The sequence below is a fragment of the Staurois parvus genome, unplaced genomic scaffold (assembly GCF_062004578.1).
Source record: "Staurois parvus isolate SC_StPar_1 unplaced genomic scaffold, SC_StPar_1.0 ptg000333l, whole genome shotgun sequence".
NCBI lineage: Eukaryota > Metazoa > Chordata > Amphibia > Anura > Ranidae > Staurois > Staurois parvus.
Genome location: NW_028318129.1, coordinates 453093 through 477887, shown reverse-complemented (window position 1 = coordinate 477887; position 24795 = coordinate 453093). Strand labels below are relative to the sequence as shown.

Below are 24795 nucleotides of genomic sequence, written 5' to 3'. Positions count from 1 at the left end.
CTGACCATCTCCTGTAGTATGTCTGCAGTCTCTGACCATCTCCTGTACTACGTCTGCAGTCTCTGACCATCTCCTGTACTACATCTGCAGTCTCTGACCATCTCCTGTACTACGTCTGCAGTCTCTGACCATCTCCTGTAATATGTCTGCAATCTCTGACCGCCTCCTGTACTACGTCTGCAGTCTCTGACCATCTCCTGTACCATGTCTGCAGTCTCTGACCATCTCCTGTAGTATGTCTGCAGTCTCTGACCATCTCCTGTAGTATGTCTGCAGTCTCTGACCATCTCCTGTACTACGTCTGCAGTCTCTGACCATCTCCTGTACTACGTCTGCAGTCTCTGACCATCTCCTGTAGTATGTCTGCAGTCTCTGACCGTCTCCTGTACCATGTGTGCAGTCTCTGACCGTCTCCTGTAGTATATCTGCAGTCTCTGACCATCTCCTGTAGTATGTCTGCAGTCTCTGACCGTCTCCTGTAGTATGTCTGCAGTCTCTGACCACCTCCTGTACCATGTGTGCAGTCTCTGACCGTCTCCTGTAGTATGTCTTCAGTCTCTGACCGTCTCCTGTAGTATGTCTTAAGTCTCTGACCATCTCCTGTAGTATGTCTGCAGTCTCTGACTTCTCCTGTACCATGTCTGCAGTCTCTGACCGTCTCCTGTACTATGTCTGCAGTCTCTGACTTCTCCTGTACCATGTCTGCAGTCTCTGACTGTCATCTGTAGTATGCCTGCAGTCTCTGACCGTCTCCTGTAGTATGTCTGCAGTCTCTGACTGTCTCCTGTAGTATGTCTGCAGTCTCTGACTGTCTCCTGTAGTATGTCTGCAGTCTCTGACTGTCTCCTGTACCATGTCTGCAGTCTCTGACTGTCATCTGTAGTATTCCTGCAGTCTCTGACCGTCTCCTGTACCACGTCTGCAGTCTCTGACTGTCATCTGTAGTATGCCTGCAGTCTCTGACCGTCTCCTGTAGTATGTCTGCAGTCTCTGACTGTCTCCTGTAGTATGTCTGCAGTCTCTGACTGTCTTCTGTATTATGTGCCTGGTAGATGTAGAATAGAAGGACTTTTGTATCAGCCTCCTCACTGCCTGCCTCCTTCAGCAAGTAAGTGCTGAGGAGATGGCAGCTCCATCTTACAGAAACAGTAGCAGACTCAGGCTGGCAGCTACCATCATTATCATCAGTGCAGCCGGCAGTGGCAGAGCAGAGGCAACAGTCAATCTGCAGGAGTCAGCGCACAGAGGGATCATCTGCCGGAGTTAGCGCACAGAGGGACCATCTCCCAGAGGCAGCGCACAGAGCGATCATCTGCAGGAGCAAGCGCACAGAGGGACCATCTGCTGGAGCCAGCGCACAGAGGGACCATCTGCAGGAGCCAGCCCACAGAGGGACCATCTGCAGGAGCCAGCGCACAGAGGGATCATCTGCAGGAGCCAGAGCACAGAGGGACCATCTGCAGGAGCCAGCGCACAGAGCGACCATCTGCAGGAGCCAACGCACAGAGCGACCATCTGCTGGAGTCAGCGCACAGAGGGACCATCTGCCGGAGTCAGCGCAAAGAGGGGCCATCTGCCGGAGTCAGCGCACAGAGGGACCCTCTGCAGGAGTCAGCGCACAGAGGGATCACCTGCAGGAGTCAGCGCACAGAGGGATCATCTGCCGAAGTCAGCGCACAGAGGGATCATCTGCAGGAGTCAGCGCACAGAGGGACCATCTGCAGGAGCCAGCATACAGAGGGATCATCTGCAGGAGTCAGCGCACCTGTATTGTGTGATTATCATGATGATAGTAGAAGGACAAGGAAATGCATCCTATATTGGTGACATTCACAGCAGCGTTTACGGCCGATGAAAATTGTAGCGGCAGATCCTCCTGTGGCTCTCAGCAGGTAGGTGTGGTTGCTGGCCTGGTTCTCTATAATGAAAGGTCCCTGGTGGCTTGCATTTTGTTTTGAGGCAGACTCAGGACCAAGGGCAGTGTCGAAGGGGGCCCCATCAGGTAGGCTATATGGGGCCCCATGATTTCTAACAGATGGCCCTGTCAATAATCGTTGTGTTGTCCTCCTACCCCAACCCTCCCCTCGCTGGGAGAACACAATGGTTCCATGGGAGGGATTCCCCTTGTCAATACTGTCTGTGATCTCCATGTATAATACATAAGGGGGGATATGATCTCCATGTATAATACATAAGGGGGGATATGATCTCCATGTATAATACATAAGGGGGATATGATCTCCATGTATAATACATAAGGGGGGATATGATCTCCATGTATAATACATAAGGGGGATATGATCTCCATGTATAATACATAAGGGGGGGATATGATCTCCATGTATAATACATAAGGGGGGATATGATCTCCATGTATAATACATAAGGGGGGATATGATCTCCATGTATAATACATAAGGGGGATATGATCTCCATGTATAATACATAAGGGGGATATGATCTCCATGTATAATACATAAGGGGGGATATGATCTCCATGTATAATACATAAGGGGGGATATGATCACCATGTATAATACATAAGGGGGGATATGATCTCCATGTATAATACATAAGGGGGGATATGATCTCCATGTATAATACATAAGGGGGGATATGATCTCCATGTATAATACATAAGGGGGGATATGATCTCCGTGTATAATACATAAGGGGGGATATGATCTCCATGTACAATAAATAAGGGGGGTATGATCTCCATGTATAATACATAAGGGGGATATGATCTCCATGTATAATACATAAGGGGGGATATGATCTCCATGTATAATACATAAGGGGGATATGATCTCCATGTATAATACATAAGGGGGGGATATGATCTCCATGTATAATACATAAGGGGGGGATATGATCACCATGTATAATACATAAGGGGGGATATGATCTCCATGTATAATACATAAGGGGGGATATGATCTCCATGTATAATACATAAGGGGGGATATGATCTCCATGTATAATACATAAGGGGGGATATGATCACCATGTATAATACATAAGGGGGGATATGATCTCCATGTATAATACATAAGGGGGGGATGTGATCTCCATGTATAAATACAACAGTGGTTTATATAGTGAACAGAGGACAAGGGGGAACTCTTTATGTCTGGAGGAATAGAGATTTAACTTTCACATGTGCAAAGGCTTCTTCACAGAAAGAGCGGTGAAAATGTGGCATAGACCCCCAGTTCTTGCCAGATTAGTAGATTGTTTTAAAAAAGAAAATAATATAACCGTTTACTAGCATTTATAGGTGACAATATCCGGGGTAGTTGATCCGGGGAATGTGTTATCAGGAAAGATTTTTTCCCCCTTTGGAGCAAATTGGATCGTGTTTTATTGGGTTTTTTGCCTTCCTTTGGATCAATTGTGGGTATAGAATTGTATATATGGAGGTTTTCTATTTGCATGCTTTTTTTTTTTTTTTAATGTTGGTTGAACAAGATTGATTTGTGTGTTTTTTCAGCGTGAATAACTATGTGAATATGTATCCATTGCGAAATAAAATAAGTGGGTGGATGTAACTTTTTGAAATACTTTGATTTTCCTTTCCTGCATTCTTTAGCTGAGCATATCATGTTGTTATAAGGGCAGGGTCCATGTTATGCCAATATGGGAGGGGGGGGGGGGGCAAGATATATATATTTAAGGCATGAGTCTTGGAACTCCATACTCACAAGCAACCTCCAGCTTACAATGGCAGCACACACAAGCATCCTACTGCTGGCAGCTCTCTGTGTAGGATCAGGTAAGGGGCACTGGACATCATTAATATTATGATTGTTTTCTGGGGAATTTTACAATTTTATGATACATTTAAATACATTTTTAAAAAAGCAACAAGTAATTTATAGAAGCTACAAACTTGCCATACCCTTTGAGATGACTGCAGTACAGCTACAATTACAACTTTCTTTAAAATGGATTTTAGTATCCTGCTCAGAGGTTACAACCATGCTGCAGTCTGGGGTTTGAGGAAAGAACCCTTAGGACCCCCCCCCCCAGTGGCATCCCTCTGCAGGTGCCCCACGCACCTGCCTAGGGATGCCACTGGGGGTGGGGGTCCTAAGGGTTCTTTCCTCAAACCCCAGACTGCAGCATGGTTGTAACCTTTGAGCAGGATACTGAAATCCATTTTAACCCCTTCCAGTCCAGACACTTTCACCCCCTTCCAGTCCGGACACTTTCCCCCCCCCTTCCAGTTCGGACACTTTCACCCCCTTCCAGTCCGGACACTTTCACCCCCTTCCAGTCCGGACACTTTCACCCCCTTCCAGTCCGGACACTTTCACCCCCTTCCAGTCCGGACACTTTCCCCCCCTTCCAGTCCGGACACTTTCCCCCCCTTCCAGTCCGGACACTTTCCCCCCTTCCAATCCGGACACTTTCCCCCCCTTCCAGTCCGGATACTTCCCCCCTTCCAGTCCGGACACTTTCCCCCCTTCCAATCCGGACACTTTCCCCCCCTTCCAGTCCGGATACTTCCCCCCTTCCAGTCCGGACACTTTCCCCCCTTCCAGTCCGGACACTTTCACCCCCTTCCATTCCGGACACTTTCACCCCCTTTCAGTCCGGACACTTTCCCCCCCTTCCAGTCCGGACACTTTCACCCCCTTCCTGTCCGGACACTTTCACCCCCTTCCTGTCCGGACACTTTCCCCCCCTTCCAGTCCGGACACTTTCCCCCCCTTCCAGTCCGGACACTTTCACCCCTTTCCAGTCCGGACACTTTCCCCCCCTTCCTGTCCAGGCCAATTTTCAGCTTTCAGCGCTATCACACTTTGAATGACAATTGCGCGGTCATGCAACACTGTACCCATATCAATTTTTTAGCATTTTTTTGAGACAGATAAAAATTTATTTTGGTGGTATTTATTCACCGCTGGGATTTTTATTTTTTTTGCTATATAAATGAAAAAGTCCAAAAATGTTGACAAAAATTTTGCAAATAAATATTTCATCATATATCTTAGCCAAAATGTATATTTTTAGTAAAAAAAAAGCCCAAATTAGTTTATAACCAAAAATTATAAATTTTCCAAATTTTTTTTTACATTTTTATTTTATATATTTTATATTATTATTTATGTTTTTTTTTTTTTTTTACATACTGTCACCCTAGCAGTACAGTGTCACCATGGTGACACTGTACTACTTGTGGGGGGTGATGGAAGATTTTTTTTTGTTTTTTACACTGATTTCTTTTACACCCATAAAGGCTGTAAAAGCAATCATTTCTCCTTCTCTCTGGCTGCATTCTTGCAGCCATTGAGAAATACTGTGTGAGCTGTGATTGGCCACAGCTTGTCACATGGTACAAGGCTTTTGTGAATAGTCCTGTAGCATGTGACCGCTGTGATCATTCACAGATTTCACACGTAGTAAGCAGTGATGTCAGAAGTGACATCTTGTGTACTACTCTGCATGTGATCACTGATTGGCCAATCAGTGATCACGCGATCGGGACTGCACACAGAGGTCCCGTACGACGATCGGTGTTCTACTGTGTCAGGAGGACAAGGAGGGGGCGGGGAGTCCGTATATACATGGGCCGGACAGGAAGTGGTTACAGAAAGTTGTAATTGTAACTGTATGCAGTTATCTCAAAGTATATGGCAAGTTTGTACTCCACACCGGGTGACACTTACCACACAGGGTGACACCGGACCCGCTCCACGAAAAGGTAAGTTGTAAAGCAAGCCGACGATCCCCGCAGGATGGATCGGATTCCGATCCATCATGCTCAATCCGCAGATCCGATCCATCCTGCGGGGATCGTAAGCATGCAACCTATACGGGGTGACATCGGACCCGCTCCACGAAAAGGTAAGTTGTAAAGCAAGCTGACGATCCCCGCAGGATGGATCGGATTACGATCCATCATGCTCAATCCGCAGATCCGATCCATCCTGTGGGGATCGTCAGCATGCAACCTATACGGGGTGACACCGGACCCGCTACACGAAAAGGTAAGTTGTAAACAAGCCGACGATCCCCGCAGGATGGATCGGATCTGCGGATTGAGCATCATGGATCGGAGTCCGATCCATGATGCTCAATCCGCAGATCCGATCCTTTCTGCGGGGATCGTCGGAGGGGGTGTCACCAAGTGTTATCGCACCGCGTGACACCAACCCTAGGGATGCCCCTGCCCCCCCATTTATTTTCTTTCCCCTCTACCCCTGATATTACCCCCATCCCCCACTTGCATCCCATTGCCTCTCACAACCCTCTCCAAGCCTACTTCCTCTTCCTTCCCATGCATTCTGGGCCCCTATAACCCCACCTACACCACCTCCCCCTCTCTGTCTTAGTTAACTCTCTACAATTCTTGCACTGGAATACGATTTCCTTCTACATGCCACCTTCACACTCGCAACTGGTTGCCTTTTGCGCTGAATATGGCCCTACAGCTGTAGAATTTAGTCCTTTTTAGAACATTTGTTCATTTAGAGGGACAATTCAACAATTGGTTTTGACCAGAGCGAGCGAGGAAGCAAGCAAAACAAATCAAAGGCCAAGGGAGGAACATTTTTGTCGAATTTAAAGGGAATAAAAACACATTTCTAATGTTTTAATTCACTCACGGCCGATAAAAATTGTTACTAGTCTTATGCTCATGCAGGGGCGTCCCCAGGGTTGTTGTCACCCGGTGCGGTAACACTTGGTGACACCCCCTCCGACAATCCCCGCAGGATGGCCCGCATCTGAGGATTGAGCATAATAGATCCGACTCCGATTCATCATCCTCCCCAATCCGCAGATCCGATCCATCCTGCTGGGATCGTCGGCTTTCTTTACAACTTACCTTTTTGTGGAGCGGGTCCAGTGTCACCCCATATAGGTTGCATGCAGGGGCGGACTGACCATTTGGAAACTCGGGCGCTGCCCGAGGGCCCGGGGTCAGTAGGGGGCCCCATGAGATGCCCCTGGTACCTTTTTCATAGGCTTTTTTGAGTTTGGGCAAGGACACAGGGGCCCCATGATCCCGTATTGCCCGGGGGCCCCATGAGTTGTCAGTCCGCCCATGGTTGCATGCCGATGATCCCCGCAGGATGGTTCGGATCTGCGGATTGAGCATAATGGATCGGACTCTGATCCATTATCCTCCCCAATCCGCAGATCCGATCCATCCTGCGGGGATCGTCGGCTTGCTTTACAACTTACATTTTTTGTGGAGCGGGTCCGGTATCACCCCGTATAGGTTGCATGCCGACGATCCCCGCAGGATGGATCGAATCTGCAGATTGGGGATCATAATGGATCGGAGTACGATCCATTATGTTCAATCCACAGATCCGATCCATCCTGCAGGGATCGTCGGCTTGCTTTACAACTTACCTTTTTCGTGGAGCGGGTCCGGTATCACCCCGTATAGGTTGCATGCTGACTATCCCCGCAGGATGGATCGGATCTGAGGATTGAGCATAATGGTTCGGAGTCCGAACCATTATGCTCCCCAATCCGCAGATCAGATCCATCCTGCGGGGATCGTCGGCTTTCTTTACAACTTACCTTTTTTGTGGAGCGGGTCTGGTATCACCCCTATAGGTTGCATGCCGACGATCCCCGCAGGATGGTTCGGATCTGAGGATTGAGCATAATGGTTCGGAGTCCGAACCATTATGCTCCCCAATCCGCAGATCCGATCCATCCTGCGGGGATCGTCGGCTTGCTTTACAACTTACATTTTTTGTGGAGCGGGTCCGGTATCACCCCGTATAGGTTGCATGCCGACGATCCCCGCAGGATGGTTCGGATCTGAGGATTGAGCATAATGGTTCGGAGTCCGATCCATTATACTCCCCAATCCGCAGATCCGATCCATCCTGCGGGGATCATCGGCTTGCTTTACAACTTACCTTTTCGTGGAGCGGGTCTGGTGTCACCCCGTGCGGTAGGTGTCACCCGGTGCGGCGCACACCCCTCGCATCTGCCTCGGGACGCCACTGCGCACATGCGCTTGTCAAAGCTAATTCAGAAGTAGAACGTTCGTTCTATGTGAATGGAGACATTGACATGGTACTTCAACAGAAAGTCAATTGAAATTAGTGGATCCCATGAAGGCATCACCAAACGGTCAGCCAAGGGATCTTTATACCTGCTAATCCCAACAAAATTCTACAATTAATAAATGTATCACGGCCAGTTTTATGCCAGAATCTTTATATTTTTTAATATACTCATCCTTGGCTTTCACTTGACAACTGTGTTGCTGCTGCAATCTGCAATATATACATAAGTAAGAGAAAAATGGTATATTAAAAAGATGGATTAGAAAACAGTTTATTATATTTAACATGAACAGCATTTTTTTTTTACATATGAGGGTTACATTTACAAAGCTATTTTTTCTGTTGTTCTGTTTAAAAACAAACAAACAAACAAACAAACAAACAAACAATTGATACCTTGATACCAATTCAAAAACCCCCATAATACATGTCACATCTGTATGTGGTAGTAGTATGCAGTGCTGTGATATCACTGTTAGTGTTTCTTTTAATAAACGTTTATGAAAACAATCAATGTAAACGTCACAAAGATTTATCACAAAGATTATAACCCCTTCACCACTTTATCTCTGGAAGAAATTGCTCCATCTTTCGCACACATGGTAAAATCTGCATTTTTATGTTCAAAAGATTTTATTTGCCCTCATAGAGAAAGTGCAGCATCTGCAATACATGCGATGAACACATAAAAAGGCTGCATACAAGATTTAAATGTGTGGGGGTCCTACTTGTCATACTATATAGTTGCATAAATAAAGTACGGCACATAAACACAACTTAAAATTTGCACTTTTGGCAAGAAAAAAATGACGCAAAACCCCTAAAATATTTTGTGAACACAGACGTCCTGTAGAATAAATAGATGGTGGATGTCAATTTTTTATTTTACACAATATTTGTGCATCTGTTTAATAAACCTATATTTTCAGGAACATGAACAAGATCCCTCCAGAAAATACTAGTTAAGACTAGCGGGTACCATGTACCCCATACTCATTTACATGGGGGGGGGGTGAGATCTGGGGGTCCCCTTCTTAAAACCGCCCTGCCCACAGACCCCCTCAATCATCGGCTATGGTTGTGGGGAAGAGGCCCTTGTCCCCATCAACATAGGGACAAGGTGCTTTGCAAAGCATCCCCCATGTTTAGGGCATGTGGCCTGGTATGATTCAGGAAGGGGGGGTGCACTTTTCTCGTCCCCCCCCCCCCCCCCCGTTACTGACCTTCCGGGTCTGGCATCTTTTAAAAAATTTTGGTGTGGGGGTTCCCCTCAAAATCTATACCAGACCCAAAGGGCTCGATATGGATAGGGGGGGACCACACGCTGTTTTTTTTATGTTAATTTTGTTGATTGCCGGCAATTCTTTTTACATACAGCTGTCAGTGGGGAACCTCACTGACATCTGAAACATGAATTAATGTTTTCACTACTAAAATACAGCATGACTTAATATTATATCTCATGCGGTATTTTAGTAGCTGACCGATATCTTACCACATACCAAGATGCGGTATCGAAGTTTGTGGTCAAACTTTCGTTAGGTTCGAATGTTCAACTATGAACCGAATGGGGGGGGGGGGGCGGTGTTTGGCCCATCACTAATATCAAGTAAATGCACCAATACCCAGGTTGTGAGCGCACACCCTACCTAGAGCAACAGCAACGTGTTCACGTATACTACCAACATTTAGGAGAAAGGCAGAGAAGACATCACCAGAGATGGTTGGGTCCAAATGTTCAGCCTTAGACCAGTCCAAGAATAACTTAACAACAAACTGGGAAACAGGCGGAGAGCTGTGACTGAAATGTGTCCCCGCCACAACACAACAGAATGTGTCCCCGCCACAACACAACAGAATGTGTCCCCGCCACAACAGAATACATTTGTATCATTAACCATTTCCATACCGGGCAATTTTCCCCCTTCCTGTCCAGGCCAGTTTTCAGGTTTCAGCGCTCTCACACTTTGAATGACAATTGCGCGGTCATACAACATTGTACCCAAACTAAAATTTTATCATTTTCTTCACACAACTAGAGCTTTCTTTTGGTGGTATTTAATCACCGCCGGGGTTTTTATTTTTTGCTAAATTAACAAAAAAAGACCGAAAATTTTGAAAAAAAACATTTTTCTTTGTTTCTGTTATAAAAGTTTGCAAATAAATAATTGTTCTTCATAAATTTAGGCCGAGATGTATTCTGCTCCATGTCTTTGGTGACAATAACCCAAATTAGGATGTATTTTATAGTCTGTAGGAAAGTTATAGAGTTCACAAACTATGGTATAGATCTGAATATTGATCAATCCTGAAGTACTGACAGCCAATCTAATTTCTTGAGGTCCAAGAATGTCAGAATAGTACAGATATCCCCCAAATGTCAGAATAGTACAGATATCCCCCAAATGTCAGGACAGTACAGATATCCCCCAAATGTCAGGACAGTACAGATATCCCCCAAATGTCAGGACAGTACAGATATCCCCCAAATGTCAGAACAGTACAGATATCCCCCAAATGTCAGGACAGTACAGATATCCCCCAAATGTCAGGACAGTACAGATATCCCCAAATGTCAGGACAGTACAGATATCCCCCAAATGACCCCTTTTTGCAGAGTAGACAGTCCGACGTACTTCATAAGAGGCATGGCGAGTTTTTTGAAGTTGTATTTTTTTTGTCATAATTTTTCGGAAAATGAAAAAATGAAAAAAATTATTTTCACTATTTTTTTTTTTTACATACTGTCACCAGTGCAGTACAGCGTCATCATATAACTGGCATGGCGGTGAACAGGGACACTGATTGGTGACAGTATGAAAAAAAAATAATTTTTTTTTTCTTTATTATTTTTAATTTTTTATTTCATTTTTTTAAGATTTTTTTTTTCATATTTCACTATGTCCAAAGTAGTACAATGTTACCATAGTACTTTGGGGAAGTGATCAGTGTATTTTTTTTTTTTTTACACAATTTGCTTATAGCAAAGAGTTACTTTGCTATAAGCAAGCATTTACCTGAATGACATCGATTCATTCAGGGTTTTTTTTTTGTGCTTAGCGGTGATTTGGCCACAGCTAATCACATGACATGTGCATGTGATCGCTGTGACCATTCACAGCTAGACACTAGTATACAATGGATGGCATCATGAATGAAGCCATCCATTATACAACTGTCATGTGACCTGCTGTGATTGGTCACATGGTACCAGCAATGGGGGCCGATACTCAGATCTGTCATTGGCCGTGTCTGAGGTACAGGGCCGGTGACAGAACGCGCCGCTGCGCGGCTCTGCAAGCGTGAAAACTGTGCATGCCCGGGATGACGCCAAATGGCGTCCACCCGGAAAGCTATTGTCCGGGCAGCAAATGGTTAATAGTTACCATGACTAAAATTGTATCCCACATATCACACACTATTACTCTATATCCTATGACTGATGGAATCTAAAATCAATATTTTATATATCATTTTTTTTCCTTTATATTGTTAAAGATATTAATGGTAATGTGGCATCAATTTCTTTTCAAATCTTTTTTTATTGAATTTTAGTTACATAGTCTGGCTGAAAAAAGACAAAAGTCCATCCAGTTCAACCATAGAAAAAAAAAAAAGTTATAATCCTACACCCACAGCTGATCCAGAGGAAGGCAAAAAACCCAGCAAAGCACGATCCAATTTGCTCCTCCTGGGGAAAAAATTCCTTCCTGATCCCCCGAGAGGCAATCGGATATTCCCTGGATCACCTTTCCCTATAAATGTTATATCCAGTTATATTCTGTGTATCCAAGAAAGAATCCAGGACTTTCCTACAGCAATCCACTGAGCTGGCCACAACCAACTCCTGAGGGAGTCTATTCCACATTTTCACATCTCTCACTGTGAAGAAACCTTTTCATGTTTGGAGATTACATTTCTTTTCCTCCAGACATAAAGAGCGCCCCCTTGTCCTCTGTGATGACCTCAGGGGGAATAACTACACCGAGTTCACTATATGAACCACTAATGTATTATACATGGAGATCATATCCCCCCTTATGTATTATACATGGAGATCATATCCCCCCTTATGTATTATACATGGAGATCATATCCCCCTTATGTATTATACATGGAGATCATATCCCCCTTATGTATTATACATGGAGATCATATCCCCCCTTATGTATTATACATGGAGATCATATCCCCCCCTTATGTATTATACATGGAGATCATATCCCCCACTTATGTATTATACATGGAGATCATATCCCCCCTTATGTATTATACATGGAGATCATATCCCCCCTTATGTATTATACATGGAGATCATATCCCCCCTTATGTATTATACATGGAGATCATATCCCCCCCTTATGTATTATACATGGTGATCATATCCCCCCCTTATGTATTATACATGGAGATCATATCCCCCCCTTATGTATTATACATGGAGATCATATCCCCCCTTATGTATTATACATGGAGATCATATCCCCCCCTTATGTATTATACATGGAGATCATATCCCCCCTTATGTATTATACATGGAGATCATATCCCCCCTTATGTATTATACATGGAGATCATATCCCCCCTTATGTATTATACATGGAGATCATATCCCCCCTTATGTATTATACATGGTGATCATATCCCCCCTTATGTATTATACATGGAGATCATATCCCCCCTTATGTATTATACATGGAGATCATATCCCCCCTTATGTATTATATATGGAGATCATATCCCCCCTTATGTATTATACATGGAGATCATATCCCCCCCTTATGTATTATACATGGAGATCATATCCCCCTTATGTATTATACATGGTGATCATATCCCCCCTTATGTATTATACATGGTGATCATATCCCCCCTTATGTATTATACATGGAGATCATATCCCCCCTTATGTATTATACATGGAGATCATATCCCCCTTATGTATTATACATGGAGATCATATCCCCCCTTATGTATTATACATGGAGATCATATCCCCCTTATGTATTATACATGGAGATCATATCCCCCTTATGTATTATACATGGAGATCATATCCCCCCTTATGTATTATACATGGAGATCATATCCCCCCTTATGTATTATACATGGTGATCATATCCCCCCCTTATGTATTATACATGGAGATCATATCCCCCTTAATCTCCTCTTCTCAAGAGAGAATAAATTCAGTTCCTCTAATCTTTCCTCATAGCTGATCTCCTCCATGCCTCGTATCAGTTTGGTTGCCCTTCTCTGTACTTTCTCCAGTTCCCCAATGTTCTTTTTGTGAATTGGTGCCCTAAACTGAACTGCATATTTTAGATGAGGTATTACTAATAATTTGTACCGCCAATTGGTTCCTGTCTAAATTGTCCCTAGTATGTGTATGTATGAATGTGAGTTAGGGACCTTAGATTGTACGCTCCTCGGGGGCGGGGACTGATGTGAATGTACAATATATATGTAAAGCACTGCATACATTGACAGCACTTATAGACATACCATGAATCAATATTGATAGGGACCTCACATAAATAAGAGTCATATAGATATCCCAGTAATGAATAAATCAACAAACGTAACATTGGGCTGAACAGCATAATAAGATCCATATAAGTAAGATAACTATCTACATATAATATACATAGTCCCAAGAAAAGGAGCATACCACATTATCCTCTGTTTTGTAGGTAAGCCAGCAAAATATCCCACCTTCATCCAGCATGATTCCATATAGGGAGCTATTGATGACATAATGATGGCATTGCGCATGCGTGCGTGAGGATGTCACGACACAATGTGACGTCACGGCACACGCGCAACTCTACAAACTGGAAAAAAATCATGCCCAGCAGTCTCCCGATAAGCCCAAGATGGAGGGGGGAAAATAGACAACACCCAGCTCCGGACACAACAGGCTCGGCGCCTCCTCCAGGGCTAAAACCATTTGTTGCACTAAGCAATCAAATGATGGAAAACAAGTGTGGGCATCTGGCTAAGCTGGATATTGACCACACTGACAATGGGACCATTTTGACCACAGACCTGCAGCATATCTGCGCATGCATGGGATATCCAAAGATGGCAGCACAGAAGAGTGGGGGGTGGTACTACAATATTGCCAGATATTGGAAATGGAAAAAATCCATTGCTGTCTTTAAAGTGTATGTCAGGGCAAAAAAATGCACAGTACATCTTTAAAAGAGATATATATATATATATATATATATATATATATATATATACACATTTTTAGATGTTTTATCTGTTTCAAGATCCTGAAAATAGAGTCAATTATCTATTGAGCTTCCAGAAATGCCCTGCTGTGGGCTGACAACACATGAAATTTTTGTGTACTGAGCGGTGTCAACCCTGCCCACTTTTCTCACATCAGACTACTCAGGACCACCTACTCTTCCACCTCCACAAAGTAGTCCCAAGATAAGGACTGGAAGGACCGATTTGCTCTCCCTGAGACAACACAGGGGGTATGTACTGGACATAGGACAGCTCAAAATTTCTGACGTGATCAACAAGTATTTTTTGCTCTCATTGAACAGATATAACAAAACACTTTCATTGGTATAACAAGCAAAGCCAAAGGGAGCAAAATAAGAGACGTTCATTGTCGGGGTTTACAAACACTTGGAGACCACTGTAGCAATCATGCACACAGAGATGGATGGGAACCTCCATTTTGGCAAAGGGCCGTCCATCTTGTATAATTTTCTCTCTCTCCCTCTTTCCTCATCCCCCTCCCTCTCTGTTGAGTGACATGTGGTCAGTGAGATCACAGGCAACAAACTCAGTGGGAGGGCGTCCTGGCTATAAAACCTCACTAGCTTGGTGCCCCTCTGTCTATGAAACTCTTGCTTGGAAAGGGATCATAAAAGCGTAAACCGAGTCCCTCACTGAGTTCAAAGACATTCCAGGTAAGTCATAAACTAGACACCACATTCAACATCCATTTTTCCCTATGATTCCATATCTTGGATTATGGAAGACTCACATAAACATGGAGCACATATTCGGACGGCTGATGTTAATACAAATTCCCTGGTATATTACACCCCCTATCTGACATATACTGGAGAGCAGAAAATTATATCTCCTGAACCATTCAAGCGAATATTTCATATTTCATATCTAACTGTTCAGCAGGTGATTCTGCGTAATAATCTACTCGTGGATAGGATGTTGTATGTATCCAGGGTAAATTATGAACCATAATATAAGCTATGAGAGTTTTTGGTCAGAGCTTGGGTCTCTACCTACCAACTCCCTCCCCAAATGAGGCAATTGGTTTACTGCTCCAGGGAGACACCCTGTGGGGTTACTAGAAAAGCTAAGCTGAGGTGTGTGAAGAGTTGAAGATCTCCCTGCCTTAACATCAAAACTAACAATGGGAGATCAAAGCATCCTTTTGGCTCTGACACTTGGGAGCTGCATAAACAAAGGATGACTGGCAAGTACTTTACCTATTTAAATTCCTTTCTGTTATCTCTTTTCTGTGCTATTGTTCTCTGTATATTTATATATATATTGGCTACATCTTTTTCTGTAAATATTTTTATTGCACCCTTTTGACCTTTTAGTAATAAATCTTACTTTCTGAAATTGTTGAACTGTTTATAAAGCTCTTTAATGCAAATTATGAATTCCTGCTGCTGAAGAGCGCTACTGTGTGGGTTTAACCCTCTGTATAACCTGTCTGCGGTGACAGTGGTATACAGACGATTATCCAATCATCATAGTGTTTTGCTGATATTGCCGAGTTTCCTCTTTCTCTGTACAAAAAGGAGGTGGTGGCAGTGTGAGGGGTTAATTGCGTAATTAACCTGACCCAGTAACAATCGCGCTCAGGCTGCCGGTACATCGATTGTGGTCCATTAGCTGGAAAATCTTTGTGCAGAGTGCAGCTGGGCGTGGCATTGTTACGCACGTGACAGCGCGGCTTTAGATTGGCTAGTCCTTCGGTCACGAGTTTGGTGAGAAGGGCTGGGGTCTGACGCCGCGATCGGCACAACCACCATTATTGATCTTTCTGTGGATGGATAGGCGAACCAATCTCAACGTTCAAATAAAAAGTGCTTATAGCTTCAGCTTTAATTGCACCTTTTGCCTCCTGAGTCTCCCTGTTGGTAATGTCACCACACTTGTGCTACGATGGCAGATGGGACGTCAAGTGTTTTTTTTAGATCTATGGACATATTTGCCAGCACATCATGGAGCTTTGAATCGTGTCCAAAAGCTTTACTGAAAGCAATCACATCACAGCAATAGATAAATACATCATTTCAGGGCTGTCTGGGACCTTTTTGTCAGGCAGGTGATGATCATAATATACCTGATGAAGGGGTCTTGCGCGGCCCCCTAAATGTTGTAATCAGGGCAAAGAGTCAATGATGTTGGCTCTTTACCATGTGATCAGCTGTGTCCAATCACAGCTGATCACATGTAAACAAATGCTGGTTATCGATAACCGCCTTTCCTGAGACAGGGGATATTTACACTGATAACCAGGGCACTGATCATCAGTACAGGCCTATCAGTCCACATGTCAGTACCCATCAGTGCAGAATATCAGTGCAGTCCCATCAGTGCCAATCCATGTCCATTAGTGCAGCATATCAGTGCTTATCAGTGCCACCTCTCAGTACCCATCAGAGCCACCTTATCAGTGCAGCCTCATCAATGCCCATCAGTGCCCCCTCATCAGTGCCCATCAGTGCCACCTTATCAGTACAGCCTCATCAGTGCCCCCTCATCAGTGCCCATCAGTGCCACCTCATCAGTGCCCATCAGTGCAGCTTATTAGTGCCCATCAGTGCAGCCTCATCAGTGTCCAACAGTGCAGCTTCATCAGTGCCCATCCGTGCAGCTTCATCAGTGCCCCTCAATGAGTGCCCGTCAGTGCAGCCTTTATCAGCGCACATCAGTGCCCCTCAATGAGTGCCCGTCAGTGCAGCCTTTATCAGCGCACATCAGTGCCCCTCAATGAGTGCCCGTCAGTGCAGCCTTTATCAGCGCACATCAGTGCCCCTCAATGAGTGCCCGTCAGTGCTGCCTTTATGAGCGCACATCAGTGCCCCTCAATGAGTGCCCGTCAGTGCAGCCTTCATCAGCGCACATCAGTGCCCCTCAATGAGTGCCCGTCAGTGCAGCCTTCATCAGCGCACATCAGTGCCCCTCAATGAGTGCCCGTCAGTGCAGCCTTTATCAGTGCACATCAGTGAAGAAGAAAACTTCACACTTTTATAACAATAACTAAGAAAAGGGTTTTTTTTACAAAATATTTTCATTTGTTTAGCAAAAAACAAAAACTCAGTGGTGAATATTATGATGATATTGCCACCAAAAGAAAGCTCTGTCACAAAAAAATGATACAAATTTAATCTGGGTACAGCGTTGCATGACCGTGCAATTGTCATTAAAAGTGCAATAGCACTAAAAGATGAAATTTGTTCTGGGCAGGAAGGGGGCGAAAGTGCCCGGTATTGATGTGGTTAAGAAGGGTTCATCTAAATTCGAGCCTACTGTATATAACCCACCCCAAAGCTGCGTTTTGAATCCATCCAGTCCTTCAACAACCGTTATCTGTGCTGAAATCTCTACATCAAACCATCCCACATTTTTTTTCCAGGCCAATGTATGATTGAGTTCATCTATTAAGGATAGAGAAGGAAAAGGAAGGAAAACCATTATATTGGTAAAACATTGGTGAGCTCGTCCTGTGCTGCTGTTATCAGTGTAAATGTAGAAGTTTTATCTGCTTTTATTGGAAGGTGGACTCACCCTGTAAATGGTTCTTTTTCAGCCTATTCCCTGCAATGTTACACATGCTCCTCTGAAACCAGCAACAGCAACTGCAAGACACCGACGACCTGCCGAACTGGAGACGACTACTGCGAGACGGATGTAATAACTGGTAAAACAGCAGGTAAGACTTTACAAAAATGACTCATCCGGCCAATAAAGAGATTCTCTACATACCTACTTCAGCCAACCACCTTGTGAATCTCCAATGGTTAGATGATACAAGCATCCCACAATAAAGCGTGTTGGTTTTCATGGGACCACACACCATAAAAGACCCCCCCCCCCCAAAGTTTAGCTGGAATTATGTTAAGAACAGGCATCTTGGTCCCAATATACCATGGATTATACACAATGGCCCATCTTAATCCTGCCTGTCGCAAACGTGCGCACCAGAGGCAGGCACGGCCATCCATTTTGTCAAGAATTCTCCAGGTCTCCCTCATTCTCCCCCCCCCCTCCCTCTCTGAGAGTCACAGTAACATTTGTGTGTGTGTGTTAGGAGTGTCACAGGAGGCCAGAGCCCAAAAGGGGGCTACGTGCTATAAAATCCCCAAGGGAGCTGGGGCCTCGCTGTCCAAAGAACCTGTGCAATTTAACACCTCGTAAAAAGATAACGCAGCCTTCTCAGGAGTTCAAAAGACACTGAACCAGATAACCTTTTTAAAAATCCATTTTTCCCCTATGTCTCATATCTTGGAATATGAGAGACGTACATAAAAATCAGGCATATCATCAGATTGGCCAAGAGGAGCCGAACATTTTAAGAGGTCACTCTCCGTGGTTGGAATACATCGGAAAGCAGAAAAGTAGATCCCGTGAACCATTCAGTGTAGAATTTCATATTTAATATCTAATCAATCCTCAGACGTGTCCGCATAATAATCTACCCGCGGGTGGAGTGTCACTTATGCATATGGAAAGTTATGAGCCAAAATATGAACTATGAGAGATTTTGGCTCTAGTTTAGGTATCCGCCCCGACGATCCCTCCCTAAACGGGGCATTGGTCCTTGACTTCAGAGACACCCGCTGCTAGGGAACCACAAATTGGGTAGTCAGGCCTAAGAAGTGGAAGTTGAAGAAGTCTCCCATTTAAACATCAGAACCACCTGGGGAGACCCGTACCCTTTCGCTCTGAAACTTGATCTGCTTAAATCCAAGGCTTAATGGCAAGTACTTTAACCCTTTAACCTCCTTTCTGTTATATCTTTGCTGTGATGTTGTTCTCTGTATATTTATATATATATTGGTTACATCTTTTTTCTGTAAATATTTTTATTGCACCCTTTTTGACCTTTTAGTAATAAATCTTTCCTTCTGAAAGTGTAGAACTGTTTCTATAGCTCTTAATTGCAGTTTACGAATTCCTGCCTCTAAAGAGAGCGCTACTGTGTTTGTTTAACCCTCTGTATAACCGGCCTTCGGTGACTGTGTTATACAGACGATTATCTCAACCATTATGGTGTTATAGCTGATATTGGCGTGTTTCCTCTTTCTCTGTACAAAAAGGAGGTGGTGGCAGTGTGAAGGGTTAATTGCGTAATTAACCTGACCCAGTAACAATCACTGAGGCTGCCGGTACATCGATTGTGGTCCAATTAGCTGGAAAATCATTGTGCAGGGTGCAGCTGGGTGTGGCATTGTTACGCACGTGACATCGCGGTTTTAGATTGGCTAGTCCTTCGGTCACGAGTTTAGTGAGAAGGGCTGGGGTCTGACGCCGTGGTCGTAACATATTGGTGACAGCGATCCGCGTTCGTCACACTGCCTACTAGCAATGTATTACTTATAGCTGACCTTGGGGTCAAATCCAGTCAGTCCCTAGCTCAAATCACACTGCACCACACCAAAAGTAGTGCATGCACCACTTTTGTAAATGCACTGCAACTGGATCGCATGGCACAAAAGGTGCAGGCATGTGCACTGTGTTTGTGAGCTGCATTTGGGGTGTTGTTAATTTAACTGTGACACCCGCTGCAGATCGCAACTGCTGTACATTCTGAACGTGGTGAGGGAAACACACAACGAACGTGGTGAGGGGAACGCGCATGGAACATGGTGAGGGGAACACACACGGAACATGGTAAGGAGAACGCGCACAGAATGTGGTGAGGGGAAACCGCATGAAACGTGGTGAGGAGAATGCGCACGGAACGTGGTGAGGGGAACACGCACGGAACATGGTGAGGGGAAAGCGCATGGAATGTGGTGAGGGGAACGCGCATGGAACGTGGTGAGGGGAACGCGTTCTGGTGTTCAGCAGCTCCTTACACGGTGTTCCAAATTATTATGCAAATGATATTTTTCTCATTTCCCTCAATAATTGATGTAAATAAGTCGGCAGAATTCTCAGGTTACAACTAGAAGAGGACAATTCACATTTTATTGAACAAACCTCCTAATGATAACAGGATTTTTGTTCCGGATTATTCCGCACAGGAAGTTTCAAAACACTTTATAGGTTGTAAAGAACTGAAAATTGTCATTTGTTGTGTTTGCAGCAGATTTACTGAAATCAAAAGCTATTTCAATCAAACTTTTAACAACATTTTAACTTTGTTAACATTTGAAGCGGTCACGTTACATTGTAACATAGGAGCCCTTATCTGATAGCAGATCACAAGTCTGGCATCCATTGAACTTGGGAGTTTTTGGACAGTTTCTGCTTGAATTTGTTTGCCAGATGTCAGAATAGTCTCCCAGAGCTGCTGTTTGGATGTAAACTGCCTCCCACCCTCATAGATCTTTTGCTTGAGGATGCTCCAAAGGTTCTCCATAGGATTGAGGTCAGGGGAGGATGGAGGCCACACCATGACTTTCTCTCCTTTTATCCCCATAGCAGCCATTGATGCAGAGGTATTCTTTGCAGCATGAGATGGTGCATTGTCATGCATGAAGATGATTTTATTACGGAAAGCATTCTTCCTTCTGTACCAGGGAAGAAAGTGGTCAGTCATAAACTCCACATACTTTGCAGAGGTCATCTTTACACATTCGGGGACCCTAAAGGGGCCGACCAGCTCTGTTCCCATGATTCCGGCCCAAAACATGACTCCACCACCACCTTGCTGACGTCGCAGCCTTGTTGGAACAGGGTGGCCGTCCACCAACCATCCGCTACTCCATCCATCTGGACCATGCAGGGTTGCATGGCAGTCATCAGTGAACAGGATTAGTCTTCATGTATTTTTCTGCCCAATGCAGCCGTTTCTGCTTGTGAGCATTGGTTAGTGGTGGCCGAATAGAAGGTTTCTGCACAGTTGCAAGACTCTGGAGGACTCTACACCTTGATGTCCGTGGGACTCCAGAGGCACCAGCAGCTTCAAATATCTGTTTGCTGCTATGTAATGGGATTGTAGCAGCTGCTCTCTTGATCCGATACATGGATCTGGCAGAAATCTTCCTCAATGTGCCTTTATCTGCACCAACCCATCTGTGCTCTGAATCAGCCACAAATCTCTTCATAGTGCGATGATCACGCTGACGTTTTCCTGAAATATCGAATGTTTTCATCCCTCGTCCAAGGCATCGAACTATTTCACTCTTTTCGTCAGCAGAGAGATCCTTTTTCTTCCCCATATTGCTTGAAAATGGTGCTCTGCTTAATAATGTGGAACGCCGTCCTTTAGTAGTTTTCCCTTAAATTGGGCTCACCGGCCAATCTAATTATCACAGGTGTCCCAGATTGTTTTCAGTGATCAAAAGAGCCCTGACACACAATGCCATCCATGAGTTACACTGAAAAACTAAATATTTCATCTTTGTGACACTTAAATAGAATTTGCATAATAATTTAGAACAGGGTGTAAAAGTCTGCACACTCTCATTGCACCCCATTGTAAAATTGTAACAAAAAAAAAGTAATAGTTTTAAGCAGCAGCATCTACACATCATGTAGGGCACCTAACATTAGAGGTGATTAGAGCGTACCTTTGCACGCTGGTACTGTCTGGTATTCCAACATTTCTCTTCTTCTTCAGTTCCTCTCCCTCACGCAGCTCACATGACCCCAGTGCTGACAGAGAGGGGCAAAGGAGGGGTAAACAAGGCACCCACATGGTGATCAAGGTCGTAATGCTGCACAATAAAAACCTGTGGCTTTGTGTAACAATATAGGCAGGCTTCATCCATCCGCCGGCTTGTGGACAATATTTAGGGCAATTTTAAGGTACACCATGGCTGAAAAATGCTGCCTACACAAGCCTATGAGAATGCCAACACCGATGAAGTAAATCAGAAGGTTAACTGCGGGTCCAATGCACCTGTCAATGAATTCTGAATCATCTCAGAAGCATCTCAAGCTGATGTCAAAAGCGCCCTACATTTGCCCATGGAAGTCCTTCAACACAAGTCAGGAACCTATAGGGAATCTTAGAAGATGAGGGGGACTAGCTGGGCTTGCGTGGAAAAATTCAGGACTGTCTAAAAAATTCAGGTGCTGGATCTATTGATCTTTGGGATTTCACCAAAGGTCACCTCATCATATGCTTAGCCTGAATTGGCCAGGTTTGTGACATGCACACTTTAAGATCTTCTCCCTCACGCAGTTCACATGACCCCAGTGATTGTGGACAATATTTAGGGCAATTTTAAGGTACACCATGGTTGAAAAATGTTGCCTACACAAGCCTATGAGAATGCCAACACCGCTGAAATAAATCAGAAGGTTAACTGCGGGTCCAATGGACCTGTCAGTGAATTTTGAATCATCTCAGAAGCATCTCAAACTGATGTCAAAAGCTCCCTACATTTGCCCATGGATACAAGTCAGGAACCTAGAGGGAATCTTAGAAGATGGGGGGGACTAGTTGGGCTTGCACAGAAAAATTCAGGATTGTCTATAAATTTGGATGCTGGATCTATCGATCTTTGGGATTTCACCGAAGGTCACCTCATCATATGCTTAGCGTGAATTGGCCAGGTTTGTGACATGCACACTTTAACCACTAGCCGACCGCGCATAGCCGAAAGACGGCTTCACCGCGGCCGGCCAGTTCTGAGTGGACGTCATATGACGTCCTCCCAGAACGCGCTCTCCTGCGCGCCCCAGGGGGCGCGCACCCGGCGATCTCCGTGATCGCTGTGTCCTACGGACACAGCTGATCACGAGATGTGGTGAAAGGCCGATCCCACCGGCCTTTTACCACGTGATCAGCGGTGTCCAATGACACGCTGATCACAGGAAAATGCAAGTGCCGGTTCTCGGCTGCACTTTCCTCACGCTGTCAGATCGTGAGGAAAGTACTGCCGAGAACCGGCAGTTGTCACAGCGGGGATCGGCACCGATCATCAGGGCACTGATGATCAGTGCCCTGATGATCGGTGCCCAGCAGTGACCCCCGCATTTCCGATCAGCAGTGCGCCCACTAGCCCCGCCCACCCATTCCCAGCAGTGCCCCCACCTGTGCCCAGCAGTGCCCCCACCTGTGCCCAGCAGTGCCCCCACCTGTGCCACTCTGCAGTGCCACCTACCTGTGCCCAGAAGTGCCACCTACATGTGCCCAGCAGTGCCACCCACCTGTGCCCACCCACCTGTGCCCACCAGTGCCACCCACCTGTGCCCACCAGTGCCACCCACATGTGCCCACCCACCAGTGCTGTCCACCAGTGCCACCCACCAGTGCCACCCACCAGTGCTGCCAGTCAGTGCCACCAGTCAGTGCCCAGGGGTTGTGCCAGTCAGTGCCGCCAGTCAGTGCCCAGAAGTGATGCCAGTCAGTGCCGTCTATCAGTACCCATCATCAGTGTCACCTATCAGTCCCGCCTATCAGTGCTGCATATCAGTGCCGCCTATCCGTGACCCCTAATTAGTGCTGTCTATCAGTGCCGCCTATCCGTGACCCCTAATTAGTGCTGTCTATCAGTGCCGCCTATCCGTGCCACCTCATTAGTACTGCCTATCAGTGCCCTTTAGTGCTGCCTATCAGTGCCCATCAGTGCCGCCTATCAGTGCCCATCAGTGCCGCCTCATCAACGCAAATCAGTGAAGGAGAAAAAATACCTGTTTGAAAAATTTTATAAAAGAAACAAATAAACTTTTTTTTTTTTTCAAATTTTTTGCACATTTTTTAATTTATAGCGCAAAAAGTAAAGCGCCCAGTGGCGATTAAATACCACCAAAAGAAAGCTCTATTTGTGAGAAAAAAATGATCAAAATTTCATATGGGTACAATGTTGCATGACCGCGCAATTGTCAATCAAAGTGCGGCAGCGCTGAAAGCTGAAAATTGGCCTGGTAAGGAAGGGGGTATAAGTGCCTGGTAGGGAAGTGGTTAAGAGGTACAAAGTCTCTAGGTGTTAAAAGGTTACAAGTTTCATCAAAGAAAGATATTTTACTAGAGTTTAAAGACTGTTCCATTTGTTCTGTCTACGTAGATGGAGTAACTGCAACCGTGATCTACAAGATGTGTTCACCCATCTGCTCACCCACCACCGTCATCGAAAATGGGGCTACAATTACCAGGTCCTGCTGCACCACTGACCTGTGCAATACCAGCGGAGCCATCAGCATCAAGTCCAGCTATGCCGCCATTGTCCTGGCGCTGGGAATCATCCTGATTTTTATCAGTAACCCACTTCTCTAATACATGATGTGAGATAACAGATTGTCCAACCTGCATCAATAAAGCTGTTGCAATAAAAACCTTGGTGTTGTGAGTCTGTCTTTTGCCGTGTCTGTAATATTGGATATCAGGTGCCTGCATATAGGGCCCATATGATACCTTATACATAAATACCTATAGAGCCATTTCTTCCTCTGAAGGACATTTTATGTTGACTATTAATTGACATCCAACCAGAAGCACTGTACTTAAATGGTCAGCCACCCAATAGTGATGCACAAGTGGAACCCGGTGGGATAACATTTTAAACCCTGATGAAGGGAGTCCTTTCAAATCCCCAAAATGCATTGGACTGTTTTTGGATGTTCT

At 44.9% G+C, this 24795-nt stretch overlaps 1 protein-coding gene across 2 annotated transcripts; it reads left to right on the top strand.

Annotated features, from left to right (window-relative positions):
- Nucleotides 1-3614: 3614 nt before the first annotated feature.
- LOC149457151 (lymphocyte antigen 6E-like) lies at nt 3615-24506 on the top strand. 2 transcript variants are annotated; one of them, XM_089683998.1, is made up of 3 exons: nt 3615-3775; nt 17863-17985; nt 24239-24506. In XM_089683998.1, the coding sequence occupies exons 1-3, from the start codon at nt 3640-3642 to the stop codon at nt 24445-24447; spliced, it is 468 nt and encodes a 155-aa protein (XP_089540124.1). In that variant the 5' UTR covers nt 3615-3639; the 3' UTR covers nt 24448-24506. The 2 variants fall into 2 exon arrangements, with proteins under 2 accessions (XP_089540124.1, XP_089540125.1); XM_089683999.1 differs by lacking the exon at nt 3615-3775 and adding an exon at nt 5599-5710.
- The last annotated feature ends 289 nt before the right edge of the window (nt 24507-24795 follow it).

Excerpts from the sequence above, each read along its gene's own strand:
- LOC149457151 (XM_089683998.1), top strand. The coding sequence starts at position 3,640 with ATGGGAGGGGGGGGGGGGGCAAGATATATATATTTAAGGCATGAGTCT. Across the intron at positions 3,776-17,862 it reads AGCTCTCTGTGTAGGATCAG|CCTATTCCCTGCAATGTTAC; the intron begins GTAAGGGGCACT and ends GTTCTTTTTCAG. Across the intron at positions 17,986-24,238 it reads AATAACTGGTAAAACAGCAG|ATGGAGTAACTGCAACCGTG; the intron begins GTAAGACTTTAC and ends CTGTCTACGTAG.